The sequence below is a fragment of the Gallinula chloropus genome (genome assembly GCF_964237585.1).
Source record: "Gallinula chloropus genome assembly, chromosome: 1".
NCBI classification, from domain to species: Eukaryota; Metazoa; Chordata; class Aves; order Gruiformes; family Rallidae; genus Gallinula; species Gallinula chloropus.
The window spans coordinates 187155551-187173058 of NC_140085.1; the positions used below are offsets into that span (position 1 = coordinate 187155551).

General features: G+C 46.4%; 1 protein-coding gene across 1 annotated transcript; it reads right to left on the reverse strand.

The window, feature by feature from the left end:
• Positions 1-9139: 9139 nt before the first annotated feature.
• RFXAP (regulatory factor X associated protein) lies at positions 9140-16899 on the reverse strand. The gene is made up of 3 exons (XM_084265384.1): positions 16337-16899; positions 13650-13757; positions 9140-10583 (listed from the first exon to the last, which is right to left on the reverse strand). Exons 1-3 carry the CDS (start codon positions 16787-16789, stop codon positions 10470-10472), a joined length of 675 nt encoding a protein of 224 aa, XP_084121510.1. The 5' UTR covers positions 16790-16899; the 3' UTR covers positions 9140-10469.
• Between the last annotated feature and the right edge of the window lie 609 nt (positions 16900-17508).

The window sequence follows — 17508 nt, forward strand, 5'->3', positions numbered from 1 at the left end:
TTATATCCATTTTACATCCTAATTTCAGGTCTAAAAGAGGACCTGAAGTGGTGCACAGAACTTATGCCTAGACATAACTTTTATCCAGTGAACTGAAGGACTAAACTGCAATTCCAGTCTGTCTCCCTACTGCAAGGCACGATGGGACAACAGATCCTCTGAGGAGCTGAGGCACCCCTGTTTCCCCTGGGATTTGGCAGGAGGAGAGAGCCCTCGGGACGTGTTGAGCACTGGAACCTTATCAGAGCTTTCTGGACACATCCAAGTAGTCTGGTACTGTTAAGCCAGTAGCGTACGGTACTGCTGCACTGAAAAGCAACAAGCTCCTAAGGAAAAACAGAAAATCTGAAATATATGCCTCTGAGTTTTAAAACTAAGTAACTCCCAGTGCTTTTTTGCAGAGTTCATACATATTTGCATATGTATCCGGCATGTAAACTGAATCCTATCCATTATACAGTATTGATGTAGTTTGTTTTAAAGTTAGGACTGTCTGTAGTTAGACTGCTGTGCTGATGTCAAGGGTACGTCTAAAAGGGACTTGAACTGTGATTCAGAAAAGGGAAATGAAGTGTGCATCGAAGAGCTGAATACTTCCTTTACCATTCACCTTGGGATAGTCGCTGTACTGGGAACAGGAAGCCCCACGCTGACAGGAGGGGATGAGGTGGAGGTGGGACTCTGTGTCCATCCCCTGTGCTGAGCCAGCCCTCAGCATCTGACTGCAACGCTGGGGTTTGACAGTGAGGGCTTCCCTGCCACTCACCTCCTACATCCCCGTGGATGGTTTCTCCTCTTAGATACAGGCGTCATGATTTGCAGTGCTTTTGCCTCGCCTGCAGAGGACGATGAGGCCCTGTAAGCCGTGAACAAGCTAAGAGTGATTCTGTGAGCAGAACCTTTTTTTAAAAGCTCCTTGTTTGTGGTCCTGTAAGCAGGGAAATGTATTGCCCATACACTCATCCACAGAGCCAGCCTCACAAAATGCTGTTCACCTGGTAACCTTTTCTGAGGAGGCAGGTGAAGCTCTTATTACATTTGATGGTCCCCATTACCTTGCTGAAAGGGTAGAGGATTATTTCTTTCCAGGCATAAGAGTCCCCTGAAAATTGTTTTGCTTTAAGGGTCAGAAAGAGGGATAACTTACCCAATCTCATTCCTCCTTAGGACACATCAGAAGTATCCTGAGGGGGAAAAAAAAAAAAGGCTTTACAGAATGTTTCTTTCACACAATATGTGGTGCTACATATTTTAACTGCTTAATTAGGAAAGGATACCTGAAATCTTCAGCAATATCACATATGCAAATCAAATAACATTGACTGGAAAGGCTTTCTATGTCTTTTAGATGCTATGTAATACCTGTTCTGGGATGGTATTTATGAAGCAGAAGAACCAGTGAACTAGCAGGATTACTTCCTTTGAATGCATCTTCAACTGCCTGCAGAATTTGTAGAGCACAGAAGGATTACTTATTGTTTGAGCAGTAATAGCAAGTTGTGTAGGAAGTTTGTAAATGCAAAGAACCCTATTCTGTCACCATTTGACGTCAGCAGTGTCACTGTAGGATAGGAAAAGCTTTACAGTCTCCTGTAGCAATGAAATGCAGTAATAATAATGTTACACAGAAATTCCAGGCGTGCCATTTACTGTTTGGCAGACTTAAGAGAGATCAGTTTGGAAAAATACATCTTCCTCATCTCCCTCTGTCATCACTGTCACTGTACCAAGGTACTGGTAACATGTTTTTTAACGTATTTATTACACCCTTTTTCCTGTAATTTCTCTGTGCTTTTCATGTTGCTCATACATTTGCTTTCTTAGCAGCTAAGGACAGACAACATCACCTTTCCTGTCCAGGACCTAGCTCTGTCCTTTATCCTAGATTTTTCCTTGCTTTTTAGGCTGAAACCTCCTACCCTCCTAATACAGAGAGAAGCTTTGGGGTTGCTTTTAGACATTCCCAGTACTGTCATCTTCCTTGCAGAGAGCAAAGGAGGATGTTCTTCTCATCTGCCCTTGGGCACGACTCCAGAACCCAGTTTTCTGCCAAAACTGCAGAGGAAAATTGGATGGTCAGTGAAGAGAAGCAGGTTCTTCTGGAGCATCATTCGTTTCATCATAAGGAGGTGAAATACATGGTGCTCTGACTGTGCTTACGTCTTCCCATTTAGTGTGAAGGGAGCTCAGGGCCAGTAGCTCAGATGTGGACTGCTGCGTTGGACATATCCAAAAGCAGGTGGGGTGAGCCCTAGGGAAGATGTGGTGGCTTTCCCAGTCTAGTTAGTAACGGTGCTTGCTCAGTAAGTGTCTGTGGTGTCTGAGTGGAAGTCGGTAATTTCAGAGGAGTTTCTCCTTTCCTGTATGTCTACTTTTACAGTAGAATCCTCAAACAAGGAGGGTTTGGCTTCAGTGCAGTCCACACATGCATCTCATTGAAGGTAGTCACCTTAACATTCCCTTACAAGTAATTAAAGAGCCGTCTCTGGAGGGTGATTCTTCTGACCTGCTTAAAATGTCTGCATTAGGACAAGAGAAATTTCAGCAAATTCAGCTGTTTGCTGAAGGTTTGAAGCATCTTGTTTGTGAGCAATCAAAGCCAAGGCCCAGCTCAGAGCTGATACCGTTTGGGGTGGCTGGTACCGCGGTGTGAACGCTTGCCTGGTTTGATAGCTAGTAGGGCTCTAGTGGCTTAGTCCTCTGAGATGCTGTGCAGACACACTGACAGCTCCTCCCCAAGAGAAGGAGATTGCTCATATCAGCGGGAGAGGGAGAAGTGGTAACAGTGGACAAGGCCAACAAGTAAATAGGAAGATGATCCCTGCCTGGGTGCAGTGATTAAAGGAAGGTAAATAATAAACCATTTACTTCACCTTCTTATTGAACAAAGTCTCTCTTAAAGGCTATTATGTGATTTGAGATCATTTAAAAATTCAGGTTTCTCAGAATTTACAGCAATGTAACTTTGTATCTCACTGTAATGTCTCCCTGTTTTGGAAGGAAACACTTTCTGCTGAAAGGTCTTCATGAACCTATGGACCTGTAGTCAGTTTAAAGCCTTTAAATGCACTCATTAATACTCAAGCTTTGGATAGGCTTCCTGAGAGATCTAAAACTACTTACAGCAAGACTACTTAGTCAAAGGCAGATTTTTTTAAATTTTTTTTTTTTGGAGCCATCAACAATTCAAACCCTCTTGGAGGTTTGTGTGGAGAAGTACCACGCATCAGCAGGCAGCAGTGGGAGCTTGATCAGGTAGTGCCATAAAGCACATTCATCATCGTGTGTAGACTGCTTGTTTTCATGTTAAGTAGCTGAGAGAAGACGACTGCTGAATTCCTGCCAGTTCTTCAGGCAGCACCAGTGTTAATCACAGAATGGTTTGGGTTGGAAGGGACCTTAAAGGTCATCTGGTTCCAGCTCTCCACCCTGCCATGTGCAGGGACACCCTCCACTAGACCATGTTGCCCAAAGCCCCATCCAGTCTGGCTTTGAACCCTGCCAGGGAGGGGGCAGCCACAGCTGCTCTGGGCGCCAGTACCAGGGCCTCACTGCTCTCACAGGGAAGATTTGTTTTCCCCTAATGTCTAATCTAAACCTACCCTCCTTCACTTTAAAACCATTAAAGTGCTGTTTGCATGCAGAGGTGAGGGGAGCAGGTCTGGCACACTGAGTGTGCAGAGCCATTCAGTGGCACTGGTGCTCCCATGGCTCGGCAGCTGCTCCAGTATGGGACAGCGACGGCTGTAGCTTTCCAAAGCACAGCACGTGCTTTGTCTCCCAGTCAGAGGCTACGCCAGGAACATCTTTAATGCTCATGAGTATTTCATGTTTTGCTGTGCTCAGCCTGAAGGATAATGTGTGAGCAGCATGAAGGGGAACTGTGGCCCCAAGTAACATCAAATGGAGTCGATCGATTTCTTCCCGTGTGTCCAGCAGGTGCTGTGCCACAGCTGTCACTGCCCTGAGCAGCCTTCTCCGAGTGGTCCTTGCCTTGAGCAGGGACCTTGATGCCCTGCAGAAATCCTCCCCAGTTTACCTGATTCTCTGGGTCTGTGCAGGGACTCGATGATAACTGGTCGCCACAGGCAGGAGCTCTGTTAGTAGAGACAGTTTCAGGATAAAGCGTGTTTCTCCACAGCTCTTTGTGTGCGAGTTCCGTGCAGCACAGAGTTAGGAGGCACTAATGTTCCCACAGCTTCAAATCGACACTGCAAACATTTTATCACTCTAAACATCATCTCCACTGCACGACTCCTCTTAAAATAGAGAAAACCAGGCATTTTTGACTGTAATTTTATCTAATCTGCTCATGTTCTTCTTGGTTTACAACACTCACCTTTGCCTATAACATCTACTTATCAGAAGGTCTCACCAGCAATTGGGGAGCTGCACAGCTGGGTTACAGAGGCAGCTTGGGCAGAGACTGCTTCTTGGCTGGATGGAAAGGATTTATGAAGAAGCTTGATCAAATTTAGCTTTGAAGTGGTCTCAAGTATACGGCCAGGTTTTTTGGCTCATTAGAGCCTTCTGTGGTGCAGCTATAGCTTTCAGGAATCCTTGAGCACCACATGGTGCTCCGCAGAGGGAAGAAACATTACAGCATCTACTCTTCACCTCTTCCCTGGCTCCCCATAACCTAGCTTAGCAAAACCAAAAACAGTAAGGAAAGATTAATGATTCATAGGGAAGAGTAATTAAATACCATTTTTCAAAGAAGTTGAGAAGTGCTGTCCAGAATGTAGATTTGCATCATCAGCAGTGCACCGAATGTAACGTCCCACGTGTTCTCCAGGCCACAGGCAAGAGCTCCTTGCTCTGCAGAAGCCTGGAGAGGAAGCTGTTACTTGAACATCTGAACTCAAGCTCTTCTGGGTGAGTGGAAACCCCACTGAAGGTACCAAGAACGTTTTCATAGAAGACTTAGAGTTTATGGTTGGTTTCAGTAGCCAAAGCAGTTAGAGGATGAAGGGACTGGGGAGAAGGGACTGTATGACCAGATATGCTCCGTGGCCATTGCTGGAGGTGCCAAGGCAGTATGTACTTGGGCAGCCATCGTGTTCACCAGAGCTTTTTACATTCACATCTAAATGAAACATCAAGACCTGCTTTCTGAGCAGCTTGAAGCACCACAATCCTTGATCTGGTGCTTCCTACACAGTAAGTCTGTCAGCTTCCTGACTGAGCTGCTAGTTATGTTGGGGCAAACAGTGTTCCACAGGACCCAGGGAGGAGGCTCTGGCTGCATCTGGCAGTTGTGGAATTGCCCTGTGCCTCGCTGCAGGATTGATGAGTTCAGCTTTGGGACAGCCATCTACAGACACTCTGAACACATCCAGTGTGTGCTCGAAGGAAACCCCAGCCTGAACAGAAACCACACGACTGACAGGTACAGCTTGTACAGAGTGTCTGCTTCGGAGCTGCAATAGGGCAACTCACTTCATGCATGGGCAGAACATCCCAGTGCCCAACAGAGGATGGAATCAGCAGGAGCCTCTGCAGGGACTCCTGACTGAAATCACAGCGACAGCAGGAACCAGAAACACGAGTGAGCTTCCCAGAGCGCGACTAAGACAAGTCACCATCAGAAAAAGAACCTGAGAGAGCTGGTCCCGTCTTGCAGCAAGGAGATTATCTGAGAGTTCAAAAGGTTCTCAACCTGCGGCTCCTTCACAGTCCCTGAAACAGGGCGGCTTTCTACCAGCAGCGCTGGCAGCACCTTTCTGTGAGGTGGGGAAAGCCTGAGTGGCCATTTAGTCCTTGGTCAGCAGAGGGAAATCACTTTGTGTCTCTAGTGCAGATAGATGCTTCTGCATGTCATGTAACCAGCACAAAACAGCCTTTGGGTTGTACCAGTCATCTACTCACAGGAAGCTCCGAGTGGCCAGGAGCAGCCAGGATCCTGTTCCCTGTTCCCCCAGGGATTTCCGAACAGCTTGCCTGGGTGTGCCTTACATTATATCACCCTGTCAATGCCACACTTCCCTGCCAGGGTGGTGAGGCACCTGAGAGTCCTATCAGGAGGACAACTGCACTTGAACCTGGGCCAAGCTTGCAAACCTGGTGCCTGTACAGATAACCAACTTAATTTGCTGGCCATGTCTCATATGCAAGGTAGACATAACCACTACGTCACGTCCTCCGGAGTCAGCTACTCTTTGTTATAGCCAATGTGAACATTTGCAGCTAATTGTGAATGGGTTTTAGGTCTTCATAGTGTTTTTATTATCCATGGATGCTGCTATTTTATATTCCACGTTAGTATTCAAATAATACTGCATATGAATAGTGTAAGAAGAAACGGACCCAACCAGATAATAATTTCAAATACAGACCTCATCAGCAAAGAGAAGCTAGGAAAAGCTTGGTTAAAAACTGACCCCTTGCACCTTCCCAGTACTGAGCACACCGTGTTTCAGAGTGGGTTTTTTTGATGCTGAAGTGTGTGTTACTTCTTACTCGTTCACAGTTATGAGATGCTTTGTGAACAAGAGAGCAAGGGAACAAACACAACACTGATGGGCAGAGATAATGCACATTCTGATAAAGTTTCTTCGCTTACTCAAGCAATTGGAGTTTTTAATTATTTATAATAATTTCTAAGTACAAGTGGAATGCACCACAGCATACTTTTCTGCAGATAATTCAGTGTTAGCCATTTAACCCCGTCATTTCAGTATTGCCTCTGTGATAGGAACTGGGATGAGAAGCGAGAGAAGAAACAGGCCTTTTTGCGTGGGGCGGTGAAGCTGCAGGGCTGCACGTTTCTCTGCAGTCAAGGGGGCAGCTGGTGGATGTGAGGAAGATGTGTTAAGTACAAACTAATGGAGTCTGGTGCAGGAAAGAACCATGACTCATGCATAAAGGGTCCCTAGTGTCACTTTTGCCTGTGAGCGATCCTGCCCTTTTTCCATGAGAATCAAGGCAAAACCTATGCACCATCCAGTAGGAAGTGATCTGCACAGCCAGGGCTGTTCTGTGAACGAGCGTAGATCGCTGCCTGAAGAATGCTACCAGGACTCTCACCTCTTGAGAAAGAAAAATCTCAGATAAACTCAGTTTCAGGAGCCTGAGAGATCAGGGCAGCTCAGAGTGCTCCTGTCAGCCCCCAAGTACTCGATCCCCTGCCCTGACACACTGAGAAAGACATAAAAACTGGTACTCAAGTAGACTTTTTCACACGCATTCCTCCTGCTGCGGTTGATTTGAGGCACTCTAAAGTCAACATATTTAGCCTGACGTTTGAACAGTACACTTTTTAACACACTCCCTTTTCTTTGGCTGGAATTACTCTATTGTAAAAGGGATTATTCATGTCTTGTGTTTTACTGTTAATAAAGATATTTCTGATTTAAAGAGCTCTTTCCCTTGTCGGCTCTCATTTTTCTCTCTGAAAGATATCGGCCTTGGAAAGCTGCAGGTCCTGGCATGATCACCTCCAGCTTCAGGAACCAGAGCGTTTAGAAAGCCTTCTGTCGAGGTTCTGCCCCCAGCTGGGTGCTGAGCACCATGCAGCCACTCGCTCTGAGGGGGGAAAGAGGAAAGGGGAAAGGAAAAAACCCAAAGGCAGGCCTCGCGGGTTGGGATAAGGACAGTTTACTGGGACAACAGAGAAAGAAATAACAATAATAGGACTTTTATAGCAAAATACACAAAATGGGTGATACACAATGCAGTTTCTCACTGAACTGCACAAGTCAGGCTGTACAGCTCAGAGCCATCCCAGAGCTGGTCCGTCCCCAAAAACTGCGTGTTCTGGAGCTGAGTGCTCCTGCCCCCACCAGCCCCCCTTCATGCTGAGCATGACATAATTTGCATGGAACACCCTCTTCGGCCAGTCTGGGGCACCTGTCTCGGCTGTGCCCCCTCCCAGCTTCCTGGGTGCACCCTACGAACAACTGAAAAGCCCCTGACTGCTTGGCAACAACTAAAAACATCAGTGTGTTATCAGCACTTCGCCCATCCCAACTCCCAAACACGGCATTCCACCTGCTGCTAGAAAGATAACTAACTCTATCCTAGCCAAACCCAGGACATTATCCCCCCCTTATTCCACACCATTTACATCATGCCCCGATCCAACAACTCCCTTAGGCATGACCAGTTTTCTGGTTTTTCACACACACACACACACATACACACACACACACACGACGTCGGGCTCCCTCGGTGCTGACAGTCTGCCAGGGCAGGAGTAATGATATGTCACATTGGATTGGTACATGCTGCCTCCTGGACTCTCGACTGATGCACTGGGCCTGGTCCATGCTTGTCACCTGTGGGTGGATTTTTTTCCAAAGTTTGTGGGTGCCAGCTGCTGAGGCCAGTTCCAGACTATACCAGATCCCCTTGAGGTACATATCAGACTTCCCCCTCCTTATGCATTACCCACCAACTGCAGCCAGGTCCTTGAGCAAAAACAAAGGGTAGATGACATACTTAAAGGTATGGTTTAGCACAGGACAGGAACGGTTGGACTCCGTCTTAAATATCTTTTCCCTCCTTCTTCGTTAACCTTGGTGTCTGCAAAGTTTTTCACATCTCACTCCTCTCCAGGATCAGCTTTTGGAGCAAGAGTTTGGATTTTTTTTTATTAACTCTGTTACCCCAGAGCTGCCCAGCAGCAGGTCTGTCAGAGGCAGCTGGCACTGGCTCTGTCACACACAGAAGCAGCTTCTAGCAGCTTCTCACAGAAGCCACACCTGCAGCCCCCCAACTACCCAACCCTTGCCACACAAAGCCAAACCAAAGAGAGGACAGTAGAGCTGCTGTGTGAGACATCTCTACGCACATCTTCAGCAAGTTCCATTTGTTTTGAGGTAACCAATTTGTTCATCGCTGTTTTAAACACTTGTGCCCTTTTTCTGCTCTGTGGGTTGGGCTGATCAGATCTGTTCACTTAAATGCTCCTGTGAGCTGACCATTCAGAAGAAAAGCAAAGATTTTATTCTGGAATTTCAGCCCATTATTTTTACATATATTCCTGACACACTGAAAAGAGCAATCCGAGTTTACTTAAAGCTAAAATGACTTCTTATAACTGGAGCCTTGGAACCTAAAATTTTCATGCCACCTAGTCAGAGCTAGCATAGAAAACAGCCATCCAAACACAGAGTAACAAAAAGAGAACAGGCTTTGGGGTTTTTTTGTGAAGAAAAACAGATTTTACTCAAACACTTATTGGTCCAGAACTGCCAATACAAGGGTTTTTGGTTTCATTTTTAAAGAAAAACTTCCACGATGCCAAATACAATCGATCCCGACAGAGAGTTCTATCCATACACAAAGCACTGCCTGTAAGACTTCATTAAGACTAACGACTACTCCCGGAGAGATTATTCAAACTGCCCCAGTACCAAAGCAGCTCTTGTAATGAGCACTGGCACCAGTCAGAGAACCTCCATTCCGAAACGGGGTTTAATGCCAAATTTTATTTTAAAAGCAAAATGTGGGGTTCAACACTTACATGATGCTATGTTTTGGACTCATAACCCAGTCAACTGCAAGTTCCATCAGAACTGGCTGGAAATCTGAGTCCAGCACCTGAGCTGATTAGGTATCTGTTGTCTGAAGAGAAGAATTTTAACCATACTTTTTTTTTTAATAGAAAAAGTGTAAAGGAAAAAAGTATAATTTAGTTTTTTTGGATACATTTGCTGTTATGAGTTAAAAGCTTTAAAATTTAGTCACTTAAAAATAAGTGATACTCTCATCTGTAATTAAGTTATATTTCTTGTTGAAGAGGTTGGTCCTTACAAAGACTCCATCAAACGAAGTCCAACTCTCACGTACATTTCACCGAGTTCTTCTCTAAAGCATTTTCCCATTTATCTCTTCTGGAACTTCTAAACACATTTCTACATGCTTTGCACAGACAATGAAGCACTGCAACCCTACTCAACTTGCAGACATCTACCAGGAGGATCACCTGATTTACACTTTTCTGAGCCACTGGATTAACTTCTTGATGACATGCTGTCTTTAGCCTTTAGTGCAAGATTTGGCGGGGCTTAAGCTTCTCATATCCCTGAGCAAGTGCTTTTAGGTCGCGCCACCGGCCTGGCTCAGATTCAGGACTTTACTTCACAACTTCCATAGAAAGTAACTGGCTTCCTTCAATGATTGTCATCAAAGAGTGACTTGTTTTACAGTAAATCCCTATATATAAAAATGTTAATTTAGTGGAAGACTTTGGTAGGAAAAGGGTGTACAGCTAAACATTACTAATAAACAATTTGCTACTAAAAAATAAACATTAAAACGAAGTTTTAAAAATAATCAAGATCGTCTCCTCCAGATTTGCTCACAAGTTTGCAGACACCCAAGCAGCTCAAAACCTCCAAAGTGCAAACAAGAAACAAGTAAAATAGGTAACAGCAGCAACTTCAGTTCTCCTTTATGCGACATAGGTGTTCTGTTCCTCCTTCCCCACTGGGCTCATCAGCAGGTCACTGATCCATCGGTTTGGATTACCCAGGTGCTCCTTGGAACTGTTGCTGCTGCCTTTGTTCCAAAGCCTGCTGACTTAACAGTTGCTGCTGTTTCTGCAGAAACTGCACTACTTCTGGACTTCTGAGCAGGGACTGCAAGAAAGAGAAAGGGGACTGTAATGAAATCACATCTATTAAATAGCTGCCATGAGCATAGTTCTGTACAAGCAACTGCGAGGAAAATTAACTGCAGCTTGGTAAAAGCAGTACACTCATGAAAATGAGACCTAAATGACAAAACATGGTCACAAAAAAAGTCTAGGAACTTATTTCAGGACATCAGTAACCAGAACCAGCATAAACATATGCTCTGAAAGGAGATTCAGAGTGTAAAGAATATATAACATAGCAAAAGCCAGTCAGGAAACAGGATTACTGACATACTGAAAACAAACACACTTCAACTGTGCTTAAGCTTTGAGCCAATTCCTGCATTTCCCACTGCAGTAGCTCAAAAATACTGTAATAACTATTTTAATTCTACAGCAAGGCTCATGTGCCTATTGAGTTCAAGCATCCCGAGAATGGTCTCAGTCACATGGTTTAGTTTTAGGTAGCCCTGTGAGGAGCTGGGAGTTCTCATGGGTCCCTTCCAACTTGAGCTACTCTGTCATTCTACATTCACTGAGCATTCAATTATCTCCAAGCATTTCAAAATAGCAGTCCAGCCACAATGAAGGAGTTAAAAATATCTCTGCCTTTAGCCAAAAGATGCAAGTATCTAAAACTATCTGCATCTGGTTCCCAGCCTGAACAGTTGCATCAGTCTGTGATCCGACTCTGGGTGTTCGCTCTCTTCCCTGCACGGTGGCAGCACAAGTGTTTGTGAGGTCAAATGGCAAATCAGGTTGGGAAAGAAACCCTCCCAAAATTAATGCTGGAAAACAGAACCATTGTTTTGCAGTTGAATTAATTCCCTAGACTGATCACTCATTGTGTACAGTCACTTTACTGATGAGAGAAGCTGCATGCAACTCTGTAACCCAAATTTACATCCAAATGGACCAGCAACTTCCAGGGCAGGGTCTAGAGCTTCATGCTGTTAGGGGCAATTCTGCAGAGATCTCAACTGAAAGCAACCCCTCTGCACATCTGCTACAGCAGCACGGAACAGGTAAGGGACTGGGCCACTAAAAGCAGTTCCCAACAGCTGAGCCAGTGAGCAGATCACAGCCACCTTCTCCTTACTGCACACGGGCTTTATCAAGCGACCCCTCTGCACGGGGCAGCTCTGCAATATGTAGTTCTTTACCTGCTGCTGTTTTATGACATTAAGGTCATTCCATCTCTCCATCCACAGCTCAGGGGCTTCTCAGCCCCTCACCTCAGCTTTCTACATCTTTATCCAACACAAGATGCAGGCACACAAGGGCCAGCACAAAAGCCCCTCCTCACAGAGATCAACCACAGGCAAGAAACTTAACGAACACCCAAGTGACGCAGCAGTTCTGAGTGATAAACCTGCAGGCAGCTACCACTGACATGCAGTAACTTTCACACACAGAAACACAAGGTGTGGGATAGCCTTGGGCACAGCAGGCTGACAGAGACCTCTGTGGGTCCCCACGTAACCCTCAGGCCTTGTGTTGTGTAGGTATGCAGAAAACAAAGAAACACTAGAAGGAATAATGCTGAATGAGAGATACCAAGTCAGAGCAAGAGAAGCAAGAGCTAGATCTGAATCTCAATTCACCAAAATACTGTAAGGAAACCTCAACTCCTGAAGAACCTTAACATAACTCTGTGCAAAAACTCTCAAGACCTATTTAAAGAGCTTCTGGTTGCTATATATCTAGAAAAAGTAATGTTTCCTTAGTAAGGAGGAGTGAGACACGAAGAACAACAGACGTGAAAAATAATCTCCATGGCTCATCACATTTTTCTTGTAAAACTGAAAAACTACAGATACTCCTCTGAGATTCAGACATAATCCTTAAATAGGTGCTATTATTGAGAAAGAATTCAAGAAAATGGATCTATACAGCTGTATACCTGAAAGATATGATATCTCTTTCAAGGCTTTTTGTATTCCTGAACAAGGACTGCAGCACTTAAAACACTCATTCAATTCCTTTGCACAGCTAAGAGAGAACAAGCAGACAGTCCCATCAACTTCTGGAGATAGGAGACTTAAAACCAGTAACATACAAAGCTGGGATTAAGAAGCTCAAGGAAGAATCATACCGGATTATTTCCCTTCCTTGTGCTCCATTACTTAAATACACTTGCAAGAGCAACAGTAAGTTTTTCAAACTTAAACACATGGTATTCATACAGTATACAAGTATCACAAGTCATACTGCTTGCTTTCATAGTTTTCTTTACCAGCAAACAAATATGTGATCTCAAACGTAAAACGATAGGTCTAGAGCTTTTAAAAGACAATACAACAATTAAAGCTTATATCAGCCCTAAAGTCCTCACACTGTTCTATCTAAAGGTTTACAGAAAAGTTGGTTTAACAAGTTAAAAACATCTTGGTTATATTGTAAGCACTATTTACCCTGAAAAAATGACCATGTCTATTTAGTACTACCAAAACACTTGACTTCAATTGACACAGCAGTCATCAATCATTTCAGGCACCAGGCTGGGGAAGGGGCTGGAGGGCAAATCCTCTGAGGAGCGGCTGAGGGAGCTGGGGGTGTTGAGCCTGGAGAAGAGGAGGCTGAGGGGAGACCTTCTCAGCGCCTCCACTGACCTGCCAGGAGGGTGCAGAGAGGTGGGCGATGGTCTCTTCAGCCAGGGGACAGGAGATGGGACAAGGGGAAATGGGCTCAAGCTGCACCAGGGCAGGTTTAGATTGGATATTAGAAAAAAAAATTTTTACTGAAAGAGTTGTCAGGGCCTGGAACAGGCTGCCCAGGGAGGGGGTTGAGTCACCTTCCCTGGATGTGTTCAAAAAAAGGGTTGATGAGGTACTTAGGGATATGGTTTAGCATAGGATGGGAATGGTTGGACTCGATCTTCAAAGGTCTCTTCCAACCTTGTGATTTTGTGATTCTTCACACAGAGGTTGACAAATGTCCAATTTGGGAATGTGCACATGTAGCATATGACTACTAAAATGATTTACATCCCTCACAAAGGTGACAGTTAAACATTGTTAGGCTGCCTTTATTTACATGAGTTCAAAACCTCTAAGAACACAAAACTTACCAGCCTCTTTTTATTCAATACTTGTTCTAAAAGGGTAGGTCTCGCTGGGCGATCTCCAATGGATCCTGTTCTCTGTTTTGTAACAGAAACTGAACCTTCAACATTATCCTGCACATTGAAGAAAATAAAAATAGAGAAGTGAGACTATAAACCCTGATGCAATGATAAATTTACTTTTCACCACAGGAAGTCCCAAGAGCAAAGGCTGTTTTGCCTCCTTAATCTGCAGAGGAAAACAGCAGCACCACAGTGGCAATGTTCCTGTTCAAAAGGTGGTCAGTTTCATCCATCACAAGAAAAGCAGTGCAGCTGAGTTAGCCTTCTAAACTGCAAAACTAACCAAGTTACTATGGGTGATTAATGGTTTGCCTTTGTTTGACTACATCTCTTAAAAATTAAGTAATTCACAGAAGCTCAACCTCCAGCTTGTGGAAGTGAACTTGAGATTGGGTAGGAATGATGGTAACATTTCTAATAGCAAAACAAAGCATACTACAGAACACAGCTATGAACTCCTCCAAGCCACAGGAAAGACAATATATCCTACATTGGGGTTTATTTGTAAATTTGTTCTGTTCCTTGCACAATCACCAGTCATATGAATTAAGCTACAGAGCCACGTTGTTCAGAAGACAATCTGCTATAAAGAAAATATTCATGGTTTGGAAAACTTTCATCAGTGTTGCATCCTATGTGTATTAAATTCACAACTTGGTGACACTGCCATTTACCTGAAGGGGTTCAAGCAAGACCCCCCACCAACACATCCCAGTATATTTCTCTTCCATCCTGTCCACAGGAGTGACAAATTAAGCTCCTATTAGGAATCTAATTCTGACCCCACAAGACAACAGCAGCTTGTGGGGCACTGATAGGCACCACCACAAAAAAAAGCACACTGATTTAAACACTAAATATCCTGCTTGGTTCTGCAGTTCAAGCCTTGATTCTGTAACATTCAGAGCAACCTGCGCTCACAGAAACTGGGGGAAGCAAGCCCTGTCTCTTCCAACATGCAGTCATCACTGCTTCACGTTACAGATCAAAGAGTCTTAACCCTTCACTGCATGAAATGCAGGAATCATATGCTTCTCACACACTGTCCTCTTTTCTGAGCTTGCACGAGGATGTGTGTAGACACCTCAGGAACTGAGCAGGATGAAATATTAGGAGAGGGGCAGAGAAGAAGGGAAATCCTGCCAGTATATAAATCCAGAATGCACCTACATCTTGCATTCCGTGTGTCTTTTCTGTTCTCTCATCTAAAAGCCAGTATTGGGACTACAGAAGGTTCACAGAAGAACAACAAGGATAACAAAAGTAAACAACCTTTCACCTGTAAATAAATATGCTACACCTCTTCACTGGAAAAGGAAACAACTTGGCAAGCCTACTTAGCATCACAAACTGAGCAAGAATTCCTAGTTCATTATCTTCTAATGTAAACACTAACTAATGAATTAACAGTGGCCAAGTCCAAGAACCAGAAGGATGCTGAGAGTTTACAAAGGCTCAAGAAAATTCTGAGGAAGTACAGGGAACATACAGCACAGAGTTATAAGATACATCAGGAAAGCCACACATGTCTGAGCAAGTCCTCCGAGCTGAACAAGAACCTGGGAGAATACTCCCCAGGAGCACCACACAGGTTTGCCTTTTTTCTTACACACAGCTAGACAAAACCAATATATAATATTAAGTTCTTTGGTGCAACACCCAGTATGGCTGCTGTTATATTTACCTGAAGAAAAACAGAAAAAGGGAATTTTGGGGTGGTTATTTTGCAGTTAGATCAGTTCCCAGTCACATAACTCCAAAGACAGCTGCACTGACAAAAAAAAAAAAGGATAGCTTTTCACTGGGCCAGCAGGTTAAGATTTTTTTTTCCTTCTGCAGCTACTATTTTAGACTTGTCTCTTCAAGCACAAACTAGCCAGCAGCTTCAAAAGCGAAACCACTTCCCCCTTTCTACCTCATCTAAATAAAAGATCTTAAAAAGTAACTCAGTACAAGCGACCATCAGAAACCATGTTATCCTGGCCAGGTCACAAAATGTAAGGGGAAAAGAAGTTTAACAGCAGCATCAGTTCTCCCACTGACAATATTTCCCCATCTAAACAATACGTATAAGTTTATGAAAGTAAGTATGATCTATCATACTTTTAATGCTTGTTTAGTGGTCTATATATTTAGCTGCTGTTTAATATTAAAACATAATCAACAAATAGCTGGAAAAACGCACACAACAGATTTTTTCCATACAATATGATCTCATACTCAACGGCCTTTGTCACTCTTAAACCCCACACTCCAGCACCACTGGGCAAGACGACCAGCATCTCTCTTAGATCTGTACTTCCCTCTCTTCCCCTGTGCTGCACGGCAAAAGCACCTTTTAGCAGGGATTATTTATTCCCCCCCCCCCCCCATCTGGAATTTTCTGATACAATTATGAGCTGCTGTAATTTCAGAGAAGATCAAAAAGAAGCGGGTTTCCCTGCGGCACCGGAGCCCTGGGGCCGTCCCACATCTCCTGCGGGCAGGAAGGCCCCGAGCCGCCTGGCAGACACCGATTTCCCACAGGAAGCTCCCGTTCCCAGGGGACTCACAGGGCCGCCGGGATTACCCACCGGCTTCCCCAGCCGGCCAGGCCCCAGCTGAGCCCCGCCCCGCCGCCCGTGCCTCACCTCAGCCCGCGGGCCGCTCCCCGCGGCGGCCGCCCCGCCGCCCCCCAGCGCCTGGTCGCTCTTCTTGCGCTTGTACTTGTCTTTGTAAATCTTGTTGCGGTGGCGCTTGCACATCCAGGGCTTGCGCTGCTTCACCACCTGCGTGGTGGTCTCGCTGCAGCCCTGGTACGTGCAGCTCTTGCAGCCGCCGCCCGCCGCCGCCGCCGCTTCGCCGCTCAGCGCCGCCGCCGCCGTCGTCGCCTCCTCCTCCTCTAACTCCTCCGGGCTGGCCGTGCTCTCGCCGCCCACCGCCTCGGCCTCCTCCCCCGCCTCGGCCTCGCCGTCGCCGGGCCCCCCCAGCTCGTAGAATAACATGAGGCCGCCGCCACCGGGGGCCGGCAGCGAGGGGTCGGCGCCCGAAAGCGGCAGCACCCCCCCCGCCGCCCCAACCTCCTCGCCGCCGCACGGCTGCATCACGAGCAGCGCCAGCTGCGGCGGCGAGGAGGAAGAGGCGGAGGAGGAGGAAGAGGGAGCGGCGGCGGGACTGGCCCGCAGGGCGCCGGTAACCGAGCCCGCCGCGACCCCCGGCGAGTCAGACGCCCCTCGCCCCGCCGCGCCACCGCTGCGCAGGCGCCGCCCCGCCGCGCCGCGCCGCGCCCACCACGCATGTGCCCGCATGCTGCGCATGCGCCCTTAGCGGCCGGCTAAATGAAAGGCCGCGCGAGCACCGCCTTACCTCGTCCCGAGGCGGGGCTAGCGCGCATGTGCGGGCTGAGCTTGAGAGACGCAAGGGGCGGGGCCAGGGGCGCGGTGGCGCTAAGGGGCGGGGCTCGGCTCGGCTCGGCTCGGCTCGGCTCGGCTCCCGGGGCTCTGCTTGGCGGCTACTCCAGCTCCGCTAGCGTAACGCCCATCAGTCTTCTCAAGTGCGCAGAACCTCACTGGGGCTGTGTCACGACTGCTGGTAGAGATTGGCTCCATCCACCTGCTCAGCCCTCTGGCCTGCGGGGGGCCCGTGACCAGGCTGACCTACCACTGGTGGGCACAGTGCCTTCCCTGGGCTGGGCCTGTGTCCTTGCTCTCTGGTTGTGGCTAGCTGGAGGGCGGGCAGGTAGGGCTGCAGTTTGGCGTGCTCTCCCTCTTTGCCTGTTCACGGTTTTGTGGTGGTTTGGCCCTGGCTGGAGGTGAGACGCCTA

Excerpts from the sequence above, each read along its gene's own strand:
- RFXAP (XM_084265384.1), bottom strand. The coding sequence starts at position 16,789 with ATGCAGCCGTGCGGCGGCGAGGAGGTTGGGGCGGCGGGGGGGGTGCTG. Across the intron at positions 13,758-16,336 it reads GGAGCGGCCCGCGGGCTGAG|GATAATGTTGAAGGTTCAGT; the intron begins GTGAGGCACGGG and ends TTCAATGTGCAG. Across the intron at positions 10,584-13,649 it reads TATTGAATAAAAAGAGGCTG|TCCCTGCTCAGAAGTCCAGA; the intron begins GTAAGTTTTGTG and ends TCTTTCTTGCAG.